This window comes from Drosophila novamexicana, unplaced genomic scaffold (genome assembly GCF_003285875.2).
Source record: "Drosophila novamexicana strain 15010-1031.04,08,12 unplaced genomic scaffold, DnovRS2.1 tig00000108-arrow-pilon, whole genome shotgun sequence".
Taxonomy (NCBI): Eukaryota; Metazoa; Arthropoda; class Insecta; order Diptera; family Drosophilidae; genus Drosophila; species Drosophila novamexicana.
The window spans coordinates 832679-852616 of NW_020824772.1; the positions used below are offsets into that span (position 1 = coordinate 832679).

Here is a 19938-nt window from a genome sequence, read left to right on the forward strand (position 1 = left end):
GTTGTGATTTGCGTATAGCCCGCCCAAACAATTTCCCTCCGCGGGCCTGAGCGCAGCCATTAGCCGACAACTGGCGCATGTTCGAGTGGCAATCAATTAAAATTATGCGCAGTACTGAATACTGAGCGTATCTTTAAGCCAGGCCATTGGGCAACAGTTTAAATTATCGCGGCGTGTGAATAGCGCGTAGTTTCAACCGAAATCCGTTAACCGTAAACCGGAAACCAAAAACCAAACCCGACGCGGCGAACCGCAAAATTACGAGCACGACAACTGTCAGCTGGCCAGACTCTCACTGTTTGGTGTCGGCAGCACAGCCAGTGGCCAAATCAGCTGCCAAATTCAAATTAAACTAATGTGCGACCAGCTGTGCCGACCTACAGCCCCGCCGCCCACCACTTACCGCACTTTCCTGGCAAACTTCATAGAGCATTGCACGCTGCAGGCTCCATTTTAACGGCAGCTCCGCTGCCTGCCCCAGCAGCACCATCGGCTCCAGCAGGCGCATGGACAACATCAGCTGGAGGCAGGCCAGCAAAACGGGCTCCAGGGCATCGCCGCCCTCGGCGCTCATCAGGAGTAAATTGTAGTATTTACAGAGAAATTCAGATTCGGCCAGAACCAAGCGAAAAACTGATTGCAATGCATCCTTATGCCGTGAGCGACAGCAAACATTGTGCAGCGCGTTAACGAACCGCCCGGCCAGTTGGCAGTAGGCATGGCCGGCCAGGGTTGAGCCAGAGCCCTGAGCTAGCAGCGCATCCAGGCAGCCGAGCAGCTTTTCGCTCAAAACTTTAGCAAAGTAGTTAATTTCACTGATGGTGGGTCGCGCGGCACTCCGGTTGGAGGCGGTGGCAGCTGCAGCGGTGGCTCTAGCAGCAGCAGCTGCCGAAGATGTCGAAGGTGCTTCATCCTGCCAGTGGAGTGTGGTTGCTTCTGGGCCCGATGCTGTTGTTGATGTGACTGCGGCTGCGGTTGCTGCTGCTGCTGCGGCCTGCAGCCGTCGCTCGGCCGTTGGATTATTTTTCAGATAAAGTTTTATGTGATTCACCAGATAAATTTCTTCGGTTTTCAGGATTACATTTGCCAGCATAATCACTGCCAGTGCTAAATCACCAAAGTTGCCAACGTCCTGCAGGCGATAGGGTGTAGAAAAGGAAGACAGAGAGTGTTGGGATAAATGTTAGTTTTGAGGATGACTCCTACAGTTTGGTCGCCAGTGCGACAAAGTGTGAAACTTTGCATAAATTGCAGTAACAAAGTTGCCAGCGACAACATCAACATATTTTCCGGCAGTAATTAGAAAGGATACTCCCAGCACACACTCACACAGACGCACACTGGTAGTATGCATGCAATGCAATTTAATTTTCCACACGCTGCCTGCTAGCGTATAATTTCCAAATAAGCGTTCTTATTTTTTTTTTTTTTTTTTTTTTTTTTTTTTGCTAAAACGCCTCATGCCTGCATTTTTAATGTTTACACGCAAAATGTTATTTAAGTTGCGGTGCATTTTCAATTTCAATTAAAATGTTGATGGTATAGTTTTTCCAACACACACATACATACACATAAGGCTGTTGCTCAGCCATTCGTGGATTGACTTGTGCGCTCATTGCCCGACTTAATTACTCATGCCCACCTGGCTGGCAAAAAGTGCGTGGGCGGCTAGATATTAATACCCTGTATTCATAAAAAAGTGTATGTGATAGGCAAATAGCGTTAATAATATACTATAATCGCATACAAAGACATGGCGTTTTTTAAGTATTCCACTATGCACGGCTATTTTTTTTACTCATCGCCGACATGACTTTAGTCAATGCAACCGCCAATTGCACGCGTTAATTGAGTTGCAATCAAGCTCAGGGGATAATTAACGTCCACAAAGTAAGCCCTTAATGGCCAAGAAGCATCGGAAATTAGCACTTCACCAAATCGACATGCGAAGCGGTCCGTTGCCTGTTAATGCCATGCAATTTCCTGAATCCTGGCTGATACATAAGTACAAATTGTTTGAATGAAAAAACCTGTTCGGTGTTAGCAATCATAATTAAAAGGCTAAGACAAGGCAAAAAACTAATCGCAAAAGACTGAGAAACAATAAAAGTAATATTTTACTCCTAAATTTATAGCTTAAACACATCTACACACACATCTCGACTATACGAACGGCTAGATTTCTGATACTAAGTATTAAACTATTAAAGCGCATGACCCCAGCTTGTTGATATAACTGTGACATATGCAGATCAAGGCTATTTTCTTTTAACGTTTTCTTCAAAATGATATCAAATCCGTACACAAATATTTAAAATCTGGCATTTTGGTACACGCATAATTTTTTGTGTGTGCATGTGCGTAAAGAATTAAAGAATACTGAATTGCGTACAGGGCAGTTGCTAGTCGTTCATTTCCAACTCATGCGCTTTTACTCATTCTTTTTTCACTTTTTTTTTTGGTTTACATGCTTGTCAAATTAAATAAACTATAATTGGTTCAAGTTTTTAAGCCATGCTGTTTAATTTCAATTTTAATTAAGCTAAATGTAGCCAGTGCCAACATGGAGAAACGTAGAATATTTATAAGTGCATGGGCTGAGAAGCCGCCGTTAAAGTAAACGATTTAGTTCTGAACGTTAGACACGTGATGCATGCCGATGCATCAACAGGATATGAGCCGAGACACTGGCCGGACAAGCAGCTCGCTTCATATGCAAGTGAGTGTCCACAAACACGCACACACACACATTCACTAGGTGTGTAATTAAGTTGGTTTGCGAGCAGCATAACAGTCTGGCCGTTGCTTCGACTGAAACTCTGCCAGTGGCGAGGGGTTTGACTGGCCTGACAGCTCGGCAGAGCGACAGTTAATGCATGTGTAGCTTAAATGCGCATTAATAGTTGAAAATGTGCGGCGTTGAAGCGTAGGTATTAAAAATGTCACGTATACGACATGTGCCACATTAACTACGGCGCCACATGCAACAACAACTGCAAGGGGCAAAAAATAAAAAACACACACGTATATACAAATATACATATGCGCCGCAAGAGCTGCAGAATGCATTCGTGTGCATGTAAATGCAAATAAGCAGGCGCGTTGTCGGACAGGTGAAAGGGGTAGGGGGTAAATGACAAATCGCTGATGAACCCACAAGCCAACACGCCCCCCCTTCAGGCCCAGCCGCAGGCCCCACAAGGCCAACTGATGCACGAGTGTTAAATGAACCATTTGCCGTGCCTACTTTACGTGCAACGCCGTGTGGCAAACAAGTGAAATAAATACACAGAATAGAAACCACTTCCATTTAAATTTAAAATAAAAGGAAGTTAATACTTTTGCCACAGCTTGTTTTTAAGGGAAATCTTCAAAGTGAATGCCTAAAAATAATGATAATAATCTAGTTTCTATAACAGATCCATTCGATATTCCTGTGATATACGAAACGCTTGCAGTTAGTCTTACAATTTGTTCACAATATATGGAACACATAGAGGCAGTGTGTTCGACAGCATACAGTCAATCGATATGGAATCAATATGTCTTAAATTAAGTTTTGTACTCATCATATCTGAATAAAGCCTTTAATTTGCGAGCTTCACAGTACTCACAACACATTAGAATAGTGTAATCAACATCGGGCTTTCATAGTATATAGCTCCTCTTTGAACAATCGGTTGGAAATTGAGTTCTAGATTGAAATATTTCTAGGCTTTAAAAAAAACTCACGTATATAATATGTCTGCAAGGGTATTCAAGCTTCGTCATTACTTCTTATTAGTGTCTACAATAGTCGCATTTATCGGATTCAAAGGAATCATTACTTTGCACAGATTAAGTTACATGAACTGTACGTGAAATTCATGTGGCATGTAATTGCTGCGCGACTATAGAATACTCTATTTTAGACCCAATATGTTATTACTATGTTAGGATCATAATGCAACTACTACATTGCTTATGATAATTTTAATTTTTACAATTTTTTCGGTAGATGACTGAGTCATAGAGGCAAGGGAATGCCAAGCTCCTTGTTCGAATACGAGGCTTATTTATGAATATAGTCGAAGGCAATATCCTACACTTAAAATAATAATAATAAACTCACTGATAATTGTTAAAATTATGAGACACTTCATTTAATTTGTACGTCAATTATTCAATTCATATGCTATCTATTCTACCCAAAATTTCTGGTTGAGTAATGGATAACTGTGGTAACAATTGGCAGCTGTAGGCAAAATTAATAGACGGGAACAAAAGACATGCTGAACTGTCTTTTAACTCGGCAATGCGACAATAAACGGAAATTTAATACCAATAAGCGAAAATTAAATGCCATGTTTTGTTATTGTCGTTTCAACTGAATCGAATGAAAGATGATAGCACTCAATTCGCAGCATTAGCAGTCTGTATGTGTGTGTGTGTGTGTGTGGCACTGTTGATAAATGTCATTATTTCATTTATGGCATTTAATGGATTTCGAGCACAAGCTCAATTGAGTGTCATGGAAAGTGTCAATATATTGCTTGCAACAGCGGGGCAACACAATTTTGTCAATACTCAATGGTCGTGTTAATCAATATTTCAGTAGATTTGACGCTGCATACGTAAGTTGCATATACTTAAGCAGGCATTAGGCAGACGCATATTTATGAGCAGCAGCAAATATAACCGCAAAGTTATAAAGAGCCATGAAATATTCAATGTAGCTGCTGCTGTCTGTGAATGCGCTTCATTCATTTGAAATTTATTTACTTACCGCATGTGAATTCTGAGGCTTTAGGCTCACCTGTTCAATGAAGAGCTGCAGCAAGTGCAGAAATTCCTTGCTGTCGGCCAGGACATAGTTGCCATTGTTGCGAAAGCAGCTTTCCAGCACCCGCAGATCACCAAATGTGTGCAGTCGCAGCTGTCCGGTGGCAAGCGAGCGACATACCATTCCATAAAGTACATTCGCATCCTGTGCGCTTAGATATTTGGGCGCATCCAAATGTTGCAAGCTGCGCTCGTACAGCAGCAGTAGTGCCAACAATTGTTGCACGGCCCGAGCATCAATGAACTTCTCCAGCATGCCCAGCACAACTTCCTTTTGTGTGTCCAGTTCGCGCCGTTGCGCCAGCAACGCCTCCTTTGTGTCCTGCGTCGGCACAGCAGTCAGCGGACTCTGACAGCTGCCACGCCGCTGCTGTTGGGCCGACGCATCCTCGTCCAGCGCCGCGTCAAGCGGACTGTGCATAAAGAACAGCTCGTAGCTGAGCGTTTTCAGCGCCAGCAGCGCCACATCTCGCACAGCGCCATTGGCCAACAAATTGTTAGTTATGCTTATGATCTTCGGTATGGTTATGAGCTGGCGATCGCTCTTGTGTGTCAGCTGCATGAGAAATTTAAGCATAACTGGCACTATTATGGGCGCATTTCTGTGAAAAATAAACACAACGCAATCAGCAATGGGAATGATTGAGACTTCGAAGGAACATATTGGCTTAAACCCTATCAATCTGGTTCTTGGACAGCCAAGAAATAATATTGTCTAATATATCTGAAAAGTAATATATTCTAAATTTTTGTATACTTTCATACTTAATTGACTTTCTCTTGGTCTTATAATCTCTGAGATAGACATGTTTATACACACATTTACTCAAAATCTTTTTTTATATTCATTTTCAATTGATTCCCAGTAGTAAGCTCCATTGGGAAAAACAACTTAGAAGGGAAAACGGAAAACGTAGCACGCTTAAGGGCAATTCATTTAAATTTATAAAAAAAATTTTATATAAATTATTAAGTCACAGTTTAACTGAAAAAGTGTAAACCAATTAACCGCATAAAATATTAATTTTGCTTGATTCAGTAGATCGCATTATACAAACATAATTTAAAAATAGAAAATATTCTAGTTCTCTGTACGTAACCACAAAATATTTCAATTTTTTCTAAATAACCGGCTAACACAAACTTAAATTACATTTATCATAGATTATTAGCAGATATACGAATAACACTCTTAAAAACAGGCCGTATACTTTGCATTTATAATTTGATTAGAGCTCGCTTTATGCAACGGCAACGCATTAATTGTATATCCTACTATGCAGGCACTAAAGTGCACTCACCTGTCGATGCCACTTTCAATTAGGTCTAAATTGTTTAGTATTTGCTCAAAAATAACGCTCTTTGAGTCCAGTATGCTGTAGGTAACATTCAGGTCCAGCAGCTGCGATAGTAGCTTCAATATGGGCGCCTGTATCAACGCATTGCACTTCATGTAGAGCTGTCGAGTTGGGGGCGTGGTGTGGGTGGGATTGGTTGAAAATGCATGAATACGAGTGCTACGCAAATGTTTGCCATAAATAAAATATGAATGCGTACAACATGAACACTGGAGGGTGTGCATGCGTCCGCACCTGTGGCAGGTGGCTTTTGTGTCTGCGCATTTTTAATCAAACAAATTGGCAACTACTAAAATTAATTAGCAACTCACCGTCAAACAGTAGATGACCAGCGGCTCGAACAGCTTTATAAGCCGGACGCAGTCACCCGCCGGCGGTGCGTCCGGCTGCATGCCTCGCACAAAAAGCGCGCCCAGAGCAGGCTGCGTTGCAATTAGTTGTTGGGTTGTTGCAGTCGCTTCTGCTGCTGTGGTTGTTGGTGCTGCTGTTGTTGTCGAGCCTATAGAAGCTGCTAGCAACAATGTAGAGACGCCACAGACACTGGCACTGGCACTGGCAGAGCGCTTGGCCACAAAGTAGGGACGCACAAATGTGGCATGGTATCCATGGGGCTGCCTCTGCACTTGGCTTGCATAATTTTGGCCAAATAAATATTTCAGCAGTTGCCGCAGACATGCAACGCACTCGCCGGGCGCATAATTTATTAGCTTGGTCAAATACTGTAGTATTTCTTCAATTAATTTCAGAGCTGACGCGTTTGCAGTTGCAAGCGTTGCGGTCGCAGGCGCCGGCGGCGATGGCGATGGCGGAGGCGTCGATGCCTCCAGGCACAGGCTCAGCGCGTTGAGGCAGGTCTTCAGCAGGCAAATTAATAAGCCGCCAGCTTCGTGATTTATGGTTATCTGCAAGCAGAGACAAGAGTGGGTTACCGAATGAGCGGCTAAAAGCCAAGCTAAAAGCGTTGGCTTTTATTGGCCACGCCCCAAGTTGAGGCAAGTTTAGCTGTGTGGCAAGTCAAGTCCCAAAGTTGAAGTCAAGAGTCGAGTACGTTGCCAGCATTTCGTCGCTGGTTGCATTTTTTTTACAACTCATTGCAAGGCAGCATTGCCCGAAAGTGTTGCATATAAAACGGCGCATTGCGTTGTACGTGCAATGTGCAATTGGAGCCGCGACTGCAAACTGTAAGAAGAATTGGCAAATCTCGGTGCACGTGCCCCAAGAACTTTTGCCATTTCAGCGCACCAGCCGCGACTTAATGGCGCCACGCCCTCCCCATCCATACAGTCCATTGCTGTCTTCACCTGCGGCTTTGACTTACCTTGTAGCTGTCATTAGCACCTCTTAAAATGTTGTAAAGTTTCATGTAAACGTAATCGCTGGCAAAGTAACCCATCGCCTGCATCGCCGCCAGCGTCTCCCTGCCACTGCCGCTCAGCGTGAAGAGCTCGCTCTTGACGGTCTTGGAAGGCTTGGTGTTGTTGCTGCCAACGCTGCTGCTGGTGCTGCTGCTGCTGCCGCTCGGCTGCACTGGACGCTGATTGCCCACCAGATGATAGTAAATGTTGAGCAGCTTGACGCAGTGACGCAGCAGAAAGTCCAGCTGGGCTGTGGGCGGTGCCTCGCCCGTGCTTAACATGCCACCTAGATGGGAGAGCGGGAGAGCAGAGTACGGTGTGCGGTAAGTATTTGCAGCATATTAATGACAAATTAAGCAATGTACGCAGCACCAGCTAATTGTGTTAAAATGCCAACTGATGCTTAAAATTATACAAATGCCGAGTAATTGCAGCTCGGAAAATTAAAAATCCATTTAATGGATTTGCATTGGGGTAAAATTAACTATACGCGATGAGGAAAAAAAATAGAGGAGATATCCCACATGACTATATAAATATCGAAAGCAAACAAATAATGTGAAATTAAAGCAAAAATTGCATAGGTAACAAGCGGAAAACGCTTCAAAGTGCGCAATGATTTATATGAATTCATTAAACGTGCGTGCATGCGCGAGTGTATGTGTGTGTGTGTGTAAGCATACAACATTTCAATTTATATGTCAACAATGCAACGCCAGCAAATACTAAATAAATTTGTATTTGTGTGCGCAAAGAAAATGCGAGCATACAAAAAATTATTATTATTATGACTTTTTTGTTGTTGCACAAATAAATTAAATTGTATTCGCATAAATATTTATAAAAATTAAGTGTTTGGGGAGCCATTTAAACAACAACCTCCCTCCCAGAGCTGCCAGCCAAGCGACAATGCGGTGCCAGGCCAGGAGCTGCAGTGATACAAGGTGGAGGGCGGGATAGCACAGGCTGGAGTTTGCATTACATTAACTAATTAATTGAAAATTTCACATAATGAGACGATGCCACAGTTCCGTTACTAATTTATATTTATTTATGTGGGCGCATATTCATGGCAACGGCGCGCCACAGTTCGATTATGGCCCAACTGCTCGGGAGCCACGTAGCAAGGGCTATGCGGCATGCAACACAAAGGCTGCTGTAACATAAGAATTGGCGAGCCACAGTACAGAAAATTAAAGTAATAATATTGAAAGCCAAATAGTCTTTAAACATATTTTGCAATAGCTGCACAGAAAGAGAGCGAGAGAGGGAGAGTGAGTATTAACAATAAATAAATATATGGCTATTATGCACCACCGTCGCACTGTGCGTATGCGTAATATTATTTTTATTAATGCCACGAGGCCGCGGCAGTCCACAGCTCAACGGAGACATGACACGGCAGTCAGTTGTTGTCAATTTGATATACACTTGGGCCATCAGTCAGGCATTTATAAACAGCCAATCCGGAATATTCTCTTTTTAATTGAACGTTCCGCAAATGAGCTCGTGGCGTATTGAAAACGACTGCATATTAATTTCACTCATAATGCGGGGCATTACAATTTGCGTTTAAATAAAATGAGTGTGTGAAGTGAAAAGGGGGGATTGACGAATGGGCCTGGATAGGGGCATGCGGCTCTTTAAGTTGTCAAAATTAAATTGTGTTCATTAAATGTATGTAAATACTAAATTAACAGTATGCACAACAGCCAGCAGGTGGCTTAAAGCACAGAATATTAAAATGTTGTAGTTGATATTGTATTATGATATCAACAGAACCTTATATAGCATATACTCTTACTATCTCGCCTTATGAGCAAAGCAATACGTGTGTAGATCAAGTTTACATTACAAATATGCATATTTTCTTAATTGAGAGTACAAACTAAATAGTTATAATAAGTTATAAATTGCTTACGAACAACTTGAAACTTGTTGTTTTGGAAATTCTATATATGTTATGTATTTATAGCACAAAAAGTTTATTAAAGATATGAGTTTAGAGCATTTCATGGTCGGACACTTCCGCCTAAAGCATTCGTGCATGTTTTTTGTGGTTCTCACATGCCAACAATATGATTTGCATACTGTCAAAACTTATCGCAAAACACTCGCCAAAAAGCCGTAAAACATTTGGCGATTTTGTTTTGAAATCGATGCTCGGATGCATGAACACGCACGCACACATCCATACATACACACACACACACACACACACACATACATGCATACGTGCATACATGCATGTATAAATATTTATATGTTACAGGGTTGGGCCATAGTAAGAGGTGCGAAAGCGCTCACGGCTTCAAAATTAAATTATTTGCTTATGCAAAAATGCACAAATGCAAATTGCAATGGCTGCGGTAAAGAGGCATACTGGCAGGGGAAGGAGGGGCGTGGCAGATGATGCGAGTGGCACGAAAACTATTTTACATTTAATGGTTTATTAGTAATTTAATTACTTTTTGATTATGGTAGATCGCATTAGCGCATTGCAAATACGCGGCTGGCAATCAAGCAAAAAATAAATAAATAAATACGTAAAAAAAAAAAAATAGTAAAAATTAAACTCTAACTCTGTTGCTGACAGCGACAACAGTTTGATAATAGGCGTGGTTGGGCGTCGTGTAAATGCCAATAATGAAATTAAGTTGAAGTTTGGTTTTTTGGTTTATGCAATTTGGTAAATTGAATTAAAATGTTTATTAGCGCGCGATTCGCATCGGTTGTCATTGTTGTTGTTTTTTGTTTTTTTGCCCATTATTGTTGTTGCCTCTTCTGGGAGGGCGCGTTTTGCTAATGGAACTGTTAAAAATTATTTAATTACACGCAACCAAGTTGATATCAAATACTTAAATGTTTAACAATTGCCGCGCTGAATGCTCGATTTGGCAATGAGTATGCAGTTAGTTAGTTGCATTGAATATCAATTTGAAATAAATACACAAAACCCATTATTAATTGAACAAATAGGCGTTTATAATAAGCCATATACTTATGCAAATGTGTAATCGAAAATGATTTATACTAGCATATTTTATAAAACCAAAGGCGAGTTAGCTGAGAACGGGGGCAGACAATAAAGTAAAATATATTTTTATTGAAGGTAGATCGAGAATTTTGTCTTTCCCAGGCTAATTAGTTTAACTAGTTGAACCGTTTATCTAAAACATATTTAAGCGTTTGTAGTGTAGAGTATTTGATAGTCCCACATATTTTGCAGTAGCAGAACAACTCGATTTTTTAATTACTTTAGCTTGTACAAAAAAGTTGGTCTCAAATTGAATTATTATGCTGATAGAAAATTAAAAATATTTATGCTAATTTGTGCTTTTGCTTCATTAAAATTACAATTAAAACAAAGCAAAACGGCAGAAAAAAATGTAAATAAAATTATTGGAATGTGGCACATCCAAGCGCCAGAGGCAGCACAAATATATTTATGTAAATTTATTTAATGACAAACAATTAATTAAAATGATTTATATTGCTATTTCTATGGCATTTAGTACAATGCAATACAATTAAAAACAAATTTGAAATTATATATATATTTTTTTTTATTTTATTAAACGTTTTATCAATTCAAAGTAACATTAAAGTTACGAAGTCCACACAAACTGGGATCTCATTTGAGCAAACGTGTATGAATGAAAATCAATGTGCAAGGCTTGAGATACGTATGTATCTCTGTATCTATAGATAGATTTTGCAGTTGATAATTGCATTTATAATGGTATATATGTGTGGGTTTATGGATGGAAAATTAGTTTTCAAATTGAGAGCAGACCAAACTCTGGTCTAAGGGTTGCTCAGCATAGGTACGGGGGTGGCACTTACCTGCTATTAATTTGGCCATCACATCAATCAAATCGTTCTGACAATTCAAGTCGCCAGCTGTTGCACTGTTGTAATAGGCGTAGCTCATGCAAATCTCAATAAAATTGAATTCCGTCCAGGCCTGTTGATAGTCAACAAAATTGAAGTGCTTTAGTAGCAACCGCAGCGCGTTAATTATGCCAAACTGTCGAATGGATGGAGAACAAAAATAAGGTTACGTTTCTATTTGATGCAATTTCTCAAGCGATAGCCAGACAAATATTTACCTGCAAATTTTTATCATTGAGCGTCATCAATTTATTTGTCATGCGATACAAAACTTTGGCCAAAACTTTTTCCTCTTGCGCAATTTGACGTAGAAATCCAATGGCAAAAACATGGCCGTCAGCGATGCCGACACCGTAACTGCCATCAAAGTAGGCCGACGCCGCAGCGGCTGCACCTACAACACCACCCATCGCAATTGTGGTGCCACCAACTCCAATAACAGCTTCTGCGGTGGCAGCATACGGCCCGTGACCGTGCTCCACAGCATCCAGGGCTGCCATTGGCGGGGCAATCGTTGAGCTAGCCCGGAATAAATTACGCAACGTCACGGACATGCTGCCAAATATGCGATAGTCGAAAAAATCCCAAAGCAAATTGAAATTAGTTTGTTGAGTTTCAGCATTCATGTTGCCCTCCTCAACTCTAGTTGCTGCTGTTGTTGATGTAGTTGTTGCTGCTGCTGTGCTCGGTGGCTCCGCTTGGCGCGCTGTTTGCATTATAAAACGGCAAAGACAGTGGGCGGCATGCTCCCTTACACGCGCATCATCGTCGCCCAGCAGCTGCAGAAGTTCGTCCAGGAATTGAGCCTGCAGGGATTGAAAAGCGTTTCCGAGTTAGTTGACTGCAGGTTGTAAATCAAAAACCAGCTCCAAGTTTTTCATAATGCCGCTTTCCGTTACAAACCTGAACCAAAACATCTGCAGTTGAATTTTGCGGTTGCATCTTGGCAACAACTCTTTGAACTTTCGCATTTATGGCTAGCTTTGCGGCAACTTGTCTGTGAAGACCTATCTGCCACCGCCACCAAAGCGACTATTGCTTGAAAATGTAGTCAAATATGTTCCCAACAAAGCTAGCCACAAAACAAGAAGCTTTTTTTAGATGCGGGCTAATAATCAAGTAACATTTTTCACCACGTATTATTATTTGTATCAGAATCGGACACGAGTTGTCATATTTTCATTCTAACATTATTAAACAAAAAATTTTTTCTTTGAATCCTCTTTATTCGGTTTCCTGTTCTCGAAGTAATGAGCATGGTCAAGTAAAATATTTACTATTAATTTGGAATTTACATTAGAATTAAAGAGACTTTTTTTTGATTAAAGTTTAAATGTGACACATTATAATAATTTGAATACTGATAACTAATTATAAATCAAATATATAAATTGAGTTTTTCCGCGTTTTATATCATAAATTATATATATATTTTTTTTAATTAATCGAACGTTATTTCTGGATTAAATTATCACCAAACCCCGATCAAAAATATAATTTCCAATGAAAATTGGTACACAGTTAAAAAATGTTTCAGCTTTCAAATCTACATTATTTTTCCTACAATGTTCATAAATATATATTAGAAACTGTTTGACATAATTGGACGACAAATTAACTATATATTCTACTAATATTTAGTCCAGAAAAAGATTTAAATAACAAATTTCATAGAAATATGTAATGCCACAAGTATTTATAATAAAATGTTGACGCCTCCAAAAATCTTAAAAAAGAAATAAATTTCCACAGTTAGATTAGTAAAACTTCAAACAATTATTAAATGTATTTCAATATTAAATATGTTATTCCTTAGGAAAATTAAGAAAGTAGTCTGCTATGAACTGTGACTGAACTGTATTCTCTACAAGTCTAAACAACCCTAGAATCTGTTTAAATACTTGTACTTCATTTAAATCTGAACTCATTTCGATCTGGTACAAAATCAAATAATTTAATGTGAAAAGCTTTACAATAAATTAGTTAAATTAACCTTATAATCATCAGTATTAATTTCCAATTTAATTGATTTTAATTTATTGTAAAGCTTTTCACTCAAAGCAAGGGATACTCAATCAAAGACTTTTCATACGCCCGAGAAGTGTTCATTTCCTCTTTCATCAGTGCATGTGGCAACAGTCGTTGCTGCCCCACTCGCAGCGCACAATTGTTTGCTAAGTCTTCAGTCTGTGTACACATACGTAGTACGTCCCTTTTTACCATTTAGCAAATTGCTTGGCTTTGTCAAAATAATAAATCAACAAATACAGAGTATATATAGTATACATGTGTGTATATGTATATGAATGTTTATAAATACTCTGCAAAAAACCCCAAAAGCAAAACAAACTGTCAGTCGGATCGGATCGTATTGGGGGCAGTCTGCAGAGATGCACAAAGAGCCACACTTCAATGCACAAAAGTTCAATAAGAGGATGTTGGCCACGCCTGGACGGGTGGCGAGGTCGGCGTGGGGGTTGGTTGGCGCACTTCAATTGCTTTTGCAGCCAGTTGCCAGGAGTGCGGAACCAAAAAAAAAGAAAACACTAGATATAATATCTATCTTACACCGAAGATTTAATACTCATGTAGACGTGTGGCTTAGATATGCCCTTTCATACGCAAGCTTTTTCGAACATGTAATATAGTGGTTGAGAGATTAATAAAACTCGTAATTATTGAGCTTGAAGAAGATAAATTGAAAGAGCTCATATAATCATCATACAAAAATGTTATTTATAAGATTTATGGCAGGTTTGGTAAAGACATCTTGAAGAACAAAAAGGTTGTTCATAAAATAATTTAATTTTCAATCATCCCTCTGGCAGCTATATGTTATAGTAATCCGATCCCGACGATTCTGACACATAAACTGTCTGAAACAGAATGACGAACCTATGAAACTAGCTTGCAGACTTGGCTATATCAACAAGGATAATGATCAGGAAAATATGCACCTGATGGGATCGCAGATGTATTTTTCTATGTGTAACACATTTCAAGACATAATGTAATACCCTCTACAAGGGTATACAAAACAAAAATAATCTACACAATAAACAAGCCAAGCAGCCTTTGGCTTAGCCAGAGAGATGTGCTTCAGGTGCTTCCTTTTTTTTTTTTTTTGGTAATAAGGCGATTTGACTGCTTACCTCATATGTGCAGACAATGTCCTTGTTACAAGCGGCCGTGTTCCAGTTGCAGGCGTCAGGCGTAGCTGGCCGATGATCCTTTGGCTCCAACTTAGAGTCGTTGTTGCTGTTGTTGTTGTCGTTGTTGTTATTGTTGTCAAAGGCACTGTCGAAATTTGCGTAGTAGGAGCGCAGCAGTACGTAATTTAAATTGGAAATAACTTCGGCATATTTATTCTGGACCAACCAGTATTTATTGTGACGACACAATCGAAGTTTGTTCAAGAGCAATTTTGGTGAAATGGCAAACACACAGCAGGGGCCAGGCTCATTATAGTGGTTGTTGCTATTGCTGTTGTTGTTGCTATGCTGCTGCATGCGCTTCGATTGCAATTGAAAATCATTCAAAAGAGCAGCTAGCAGCTCATCATTATCAGTGGCTGACGACCTGGCACATATCCTGGCCTCGTCTGCCCTCGAGTTGTCATCGTTAGAGTGCCATTGTTGCTGCTCTTGCTCCTGCTGCTGCTGCTGACTGCTTAAGGCATTATCCAGATTCCTTGGAAAAGTTTGTTGGCCAAATGTTTGGGCCTGGCCGGGACCCTTTTGTTGTCCACTTGGCTGCTGCTGCTGCTGCAACTGCTGTCGCTTCTGATGAGCATGATAATGACATGGCGGCCCTGTCAAATATTTGGACACCACATGCGGAAATATCTTATCGAATGCATTCAACGCTTGTATGACCACTGTGTGTATCTCGTCCTCAAAGCCCTGCAAATGTGCAAAAGCAAGGAAAAAAAAATTTTTTTTTACTAAATTTCTTTATACTTGGCCTCAAGAACAGACCGAGCACAGTCCAGACGCTGGAGCTCTGGCTGAGTTTGCGCTGCTAAGCGAATTTGTGTTTTATTGTTTGCACAAGCAAAAAGTTTTGCACAAGCAGATATGTGTGTGTGTGTACGAGCGTGTGAGTGTGTGCATTTTTAACGAATCTTAACAAGCTCTTCCTCGCCGAAGCGAAGCGAGCACTGCCAAAGGGCTATTGTTATCACAGTTGCCCTGCTCTAGGGAAGAACTCACTCTGCATACTGTATAGATGGTACGTATGTACATATATGTGTATGTGGCAAGTGCCATTGAGACGGATTTGCTGGCATTATATGGGGCAGGCATCTAATGTGATTTTCAGCTGGCACGTTCGCGCCGCTTTTCAACTCGTTGCATAACAACATTGCATAATCAAATTGCGCTTTTGGGCGGGCCAAGTGCAATTTAAATTTTCGGCTGGCCACTAAATTATTGAATTCAATAAGAAGAACTCCCACTCGGACTTAACCCAATCCAAATGCCTGGCCACATACTATTTGTGTACCTAACAATTCTCAAGAGAGAAGTCAATGTGCAAGTTATGCGCACATTCTCCATTTGGCTGCGTGTATGTGTTTGTGTGTGTGGCAGTGGCTTTGGCAACGGATGCGCTGCTACCCTTAGGGGCATTTGCACTTGCACATTGCGAAAGCGATAAGAATTTTCTTTCTTATTTTCAAATGAAAAACAACCCGACACAAAATGCCGCCGGCTTAGCTGCAACTGCAACTGCAACGGTAACGGCAAGGCGAGGGCTGCATAATATTCAAAAGCTTGCAGCAGCAGCCATTGATACGGACACGTGTCTGTGTGTGTGTGTGTGCGTGTGTGTGGGCCGTGTGTGCTCGCCTGCATGTGTTAAAATATGTTAGCTTGTTGGTTTAACATTGAAAAAAAAAAAGAACGTACAGCGAAAAGGTGGAGGCGCATATTTATAGAATGTGGAAGGAGAGAACCAAAGGGCAGGGCAAACAACGCGGCGTATGCGTTATGCATAAGGTTGCCACGTGCGGCAGGGGCAGGTGCAAGCTTCAAGCAATGGACAGAGATACGAGTATATATGAATAGATAAATGCATGTAGAGCATAGTTTGCCACATTAAGCCGTATCAGATAAGCCACTCGCACAAACACGCACGCACACACACACACACACACACACACACACTCACACCCACACTCAAAGTAGAACTCTCGTGGCGCCTGTGGCTATGCAACACTATTGTTGCCAGTGTTGAGTAAAGCTCGCATACCTTTAGCAAAATGGCCAGCAAATGCGACAGCCCGAGTCCAGGCTGCAGCTGCAGGCTGCGACCGGCACTGCTTGACTGCACAAAGTTGCCCACAATTTGCTGAACGCCGCCGCGCAACATGGGATCACAGTGCCCGTGATAGAGCAGCACATCCAACATAGCTTGACCGCCAGCGTTTGCCTTAGGTGTCATCATAGGCGAGGGCGTTCCAATTGTGGTGTTGCAACCGGCGCGACTGCGCATAGATTTGGTACGCTTGGGCGGCAGCGGTGGCAGCGCCAATGGCGGTGCATCCTCAGAGGCAACTGTGACGCGATACGCGCTGCCTATGATCTCCGATCTGGATAGTTGACTATCGGGCACACTTGTCTGTCGTAGATTCGACGGGCGCCTAGCCTCCAATTGGCATTGCAGCAGCGCGGCATCAGCGCTGCGACTCAGCGTGGGCGATTGTTGCAGATAGGCGGGACAGGTGCTGGGCCCAAAGTGATCGTCCTTAATATCAAGGAGCAGCTGATTATCTGTATTGTCAACGCTTGACTCTAGCAGCGAACTCGTCATTGATTGACTAGCCAACTGGTCCAGCTCCGTGCTTCGCTGCGAGTTGTTGCTGCTCTGCGGACTGGAAACCTGTGTGCTGTTGGCGCTGACCTGCTCGAGCAGCTGCAGCTCCTGCTCGCTGATCTCCAGTGGCAGTTGCAGCACACGTGGAGCCAGGCGCACACATTGTGCCATCACGGCCAGCGACAGGCTCTTGATGGATACACGACTGACATTGTCTGGGTGCAGACCGGCCGCTTGGCCGGTCAGCAGGAAACGCGCGGCGAGCAGCCGTGAAGTGTAGTAGACAAGGGATTGCTCCAGAATGCTGCCAATTTTCACGCTGATTAGCGCACGGCCCGATATCGTTTGCTTCAGCGGTGAGCTCTCCGCCAGAAAGGGATTAGCTAGCAGGATAAAGAATCTAATTAGTTGCTGCACATGGACAGCGGCTGACTTACCATTGGGCGTGCGACGCAGCTGCGGCTCCAGTTCAGACTCTGCTGCTGCAGCAGATGCCGGCACATCCATCAGCAGTGCCGTGGATGCCGTGTACGAGTTACTGGCCGAACCTGTAGTCTCCTCCACGGGCGTGGGCGTCTCTGTTATTGAAGACTGGTGCTCCTGCAGCCCAGCTGCACTGCTGCTGGCCAACGAGCTCAACGAGAGCGTCAGGGAAGCCGTCGATGCTGCATCCGATTTATCAGTGGTTGGGGTCGACTTGGTTGGCGTGGATTTGGGGCCGCTTGATTGACGAAAGAGCTTACTGACCGACTCCGACGCTGCAAGACAAAAAGCAGCTCAGTTGAGCAGTCGAAACTTTGCCAGATAACTTGGCCTGACACTAATGCCGAGCCCGAAGTTGGCTCAAGCTAATTGTAGTTTGCCTCCCTGCCAGCTTACCTCAACGCTCCAACCCACACCCCTACTCTCCTCCGGCACTAGCCATTCCTTGGACCGACCAGAACTTGTAGCCAATTACCAGGCACATTTGTCTATCGCGGCCGTCGTGGCTATTGGGGCTTTTAAGAATGCAACAAAACGGAAAATGTTTGTAAACTTTCTAAACACGAGATGGCAATAAACATGAAGTCCTCTCTCCCCCGCCCGATCCTGGTATGTCTGAAAACTCTAAAACTATTCACTTAAGCTGCTGATAATACCCTTTATGCATAGTTTTATAGGTACTCAAGTAAATCGTTTCTTGAACTTTGATTTAAAATCTAGAAAGGGCTTGCTAATATGTATGTCATTTACATGAACCAGAAAATCATATGAAAATGGAGGAACAAATAAACAGGGTATCTGCTAATCGTGCATTCTCACTAAGAGCATACTAAGTACTTCGATTCTTTTTTCCTATGTAGTCAACTTGTGCCGCACATTCTTATCCTTAGCTGCAGCTATTGCTATTGGAAATTAATTGAAAACTCAAATTTTATAGTACACATAAGTTAAGCGAGAAAAAAGACAGAGAGAGACAGAGTAAGAGAGATGAGAGAGAAAGGGACAGAGAAAGAGAGAGAGAGAGAGTGAGGCTGCCACCATTGACCGCAACCGCACTTAACTTGGCTTAAAAAATTGTTTTTATTTAGCTGCTGTATCTGTTAGTTGCTGATGCCATTGTCGTTGTTGTTGCATTTTCTAATGGATGTACCAACCGCATGCAACGCGCTGTAAAATTAGAGCAACATTGCAAAACGGAACAACAGAACCTTCCGTTGAAGATCTGGCTGGAGGTGGAAAGTGAACTAATATGCAGTTTATGCTAGGATAAGACAAGGATGATTTGTACTAGAGTAAGATTTAAAACAAAGTTATAAGTTACTCCCGCGCGGATCAAGGAATTGGGGTGAAGGAAAAGTTATTTATTGGAATTCTTTAATGGAGCACAATAAGATAAGGTATAGGTTTTAAAGGCTAACTAGGGAAATGATGAGCAGCTAAGTCTGTTTGAGTCCCTTGCTAGGGTACTTGGAGTACACTGATAATGGCAATGAGTTCAAGCTATCCGAAAATTGACGCAAGCTCAAAACACCCACAAGTTTTAACTATGATATTATATAAAGCTCACATTCGCACTTAAGCCAAAGCTAATTCAAGGAACTTATTTTGAATTTTATAGGCAGGCAATTAGCGGGTTCATTGCGTCCATAAAGCTAACCAAAAACTAACCAACGGCACTTGCAACACGCTACGCGCTGAGTTGGCTTCAGTTTTTATGAGTTGCCCCCGACATATAGCCCAAAATACTTGCATGCATGTGCTCTACATGTTTGTAATTCTTTTGGATTGTCTGCTGCATTTTATGCTTTAATAGTTTTACTTAAGCAGTGCAGGGCGAGAGCGTTACGCCCCCCAAAAGTAGAGTGCCACAAATTGAAACTGTTATAAAACAGCAGCAGCAGCCCCGAGAACTTTTTGCACAGTTTTGTTATTTAAAATCACGTTAAAAATAAGAGCAACAACAGCAAAATGACAAATAAAACTAGCGGGCGTACATATGAGTACACATACTCAAAAAAAAAAGATGAGGAAAAACCTCTCTGAAAAGAAAAACACAAAAAAAAAAGGCAGAGGATAGCGAATACCGCGTAGGAAACGTGGCAGTCACGAACGGAAAACGCGCAAGAAGAAGAACTGGAACTGTTTGCAGAAATGTGAGGGAAATGTGGGCTGCCACTTTATGGGTGACACATAACCAGCCAAAAGACTCGCCT

General features: G+C 41.8%; 1 protein-coding gene across 1 annotated transcript in view; it reads right to left on the minus strand.

Annotated features, from left to right (window-relative positions):
• Positions 1-19938, minus strand: part of LOC115757766 — a 49040-nt gene that overhangs the window by 18343 nt on the left and 10759 nt on the right. The window contains exons 7-16 of the mRNA XM_030698190.1: positions 17680-18000; positions 16679-17625; positions 14581-15330; positions 11647-12234; positions 11381-11564; positions 7498-7820; positions 6491-7081; positions 6123-6280; positions 4796-5423; positions 404-1132 (exon numbers count right to left, since the gene is read on the minus strand). Coding sequence (XP_030554050.1) covers positions 404-1132; positions 4796-5423; positions 6123-6280; positions 6491-7081; positions 7498-7820; positions 11381-11564; positions 11647-12234; positions 14581-15330; positions 16679-17625; positions 17680-18000 — 5219 coding nt within the window. The remainder of the gene's footprint in view (positions 1-403; positions 1133-4795; positions 5424-6122; positions 6281-6490; positions 7082-7497; positions 7821-11380; positions 11565-11646; positions 12235-14580; positions 15331-16678; positions 17626-17679; positions 18001-19938) is intronic.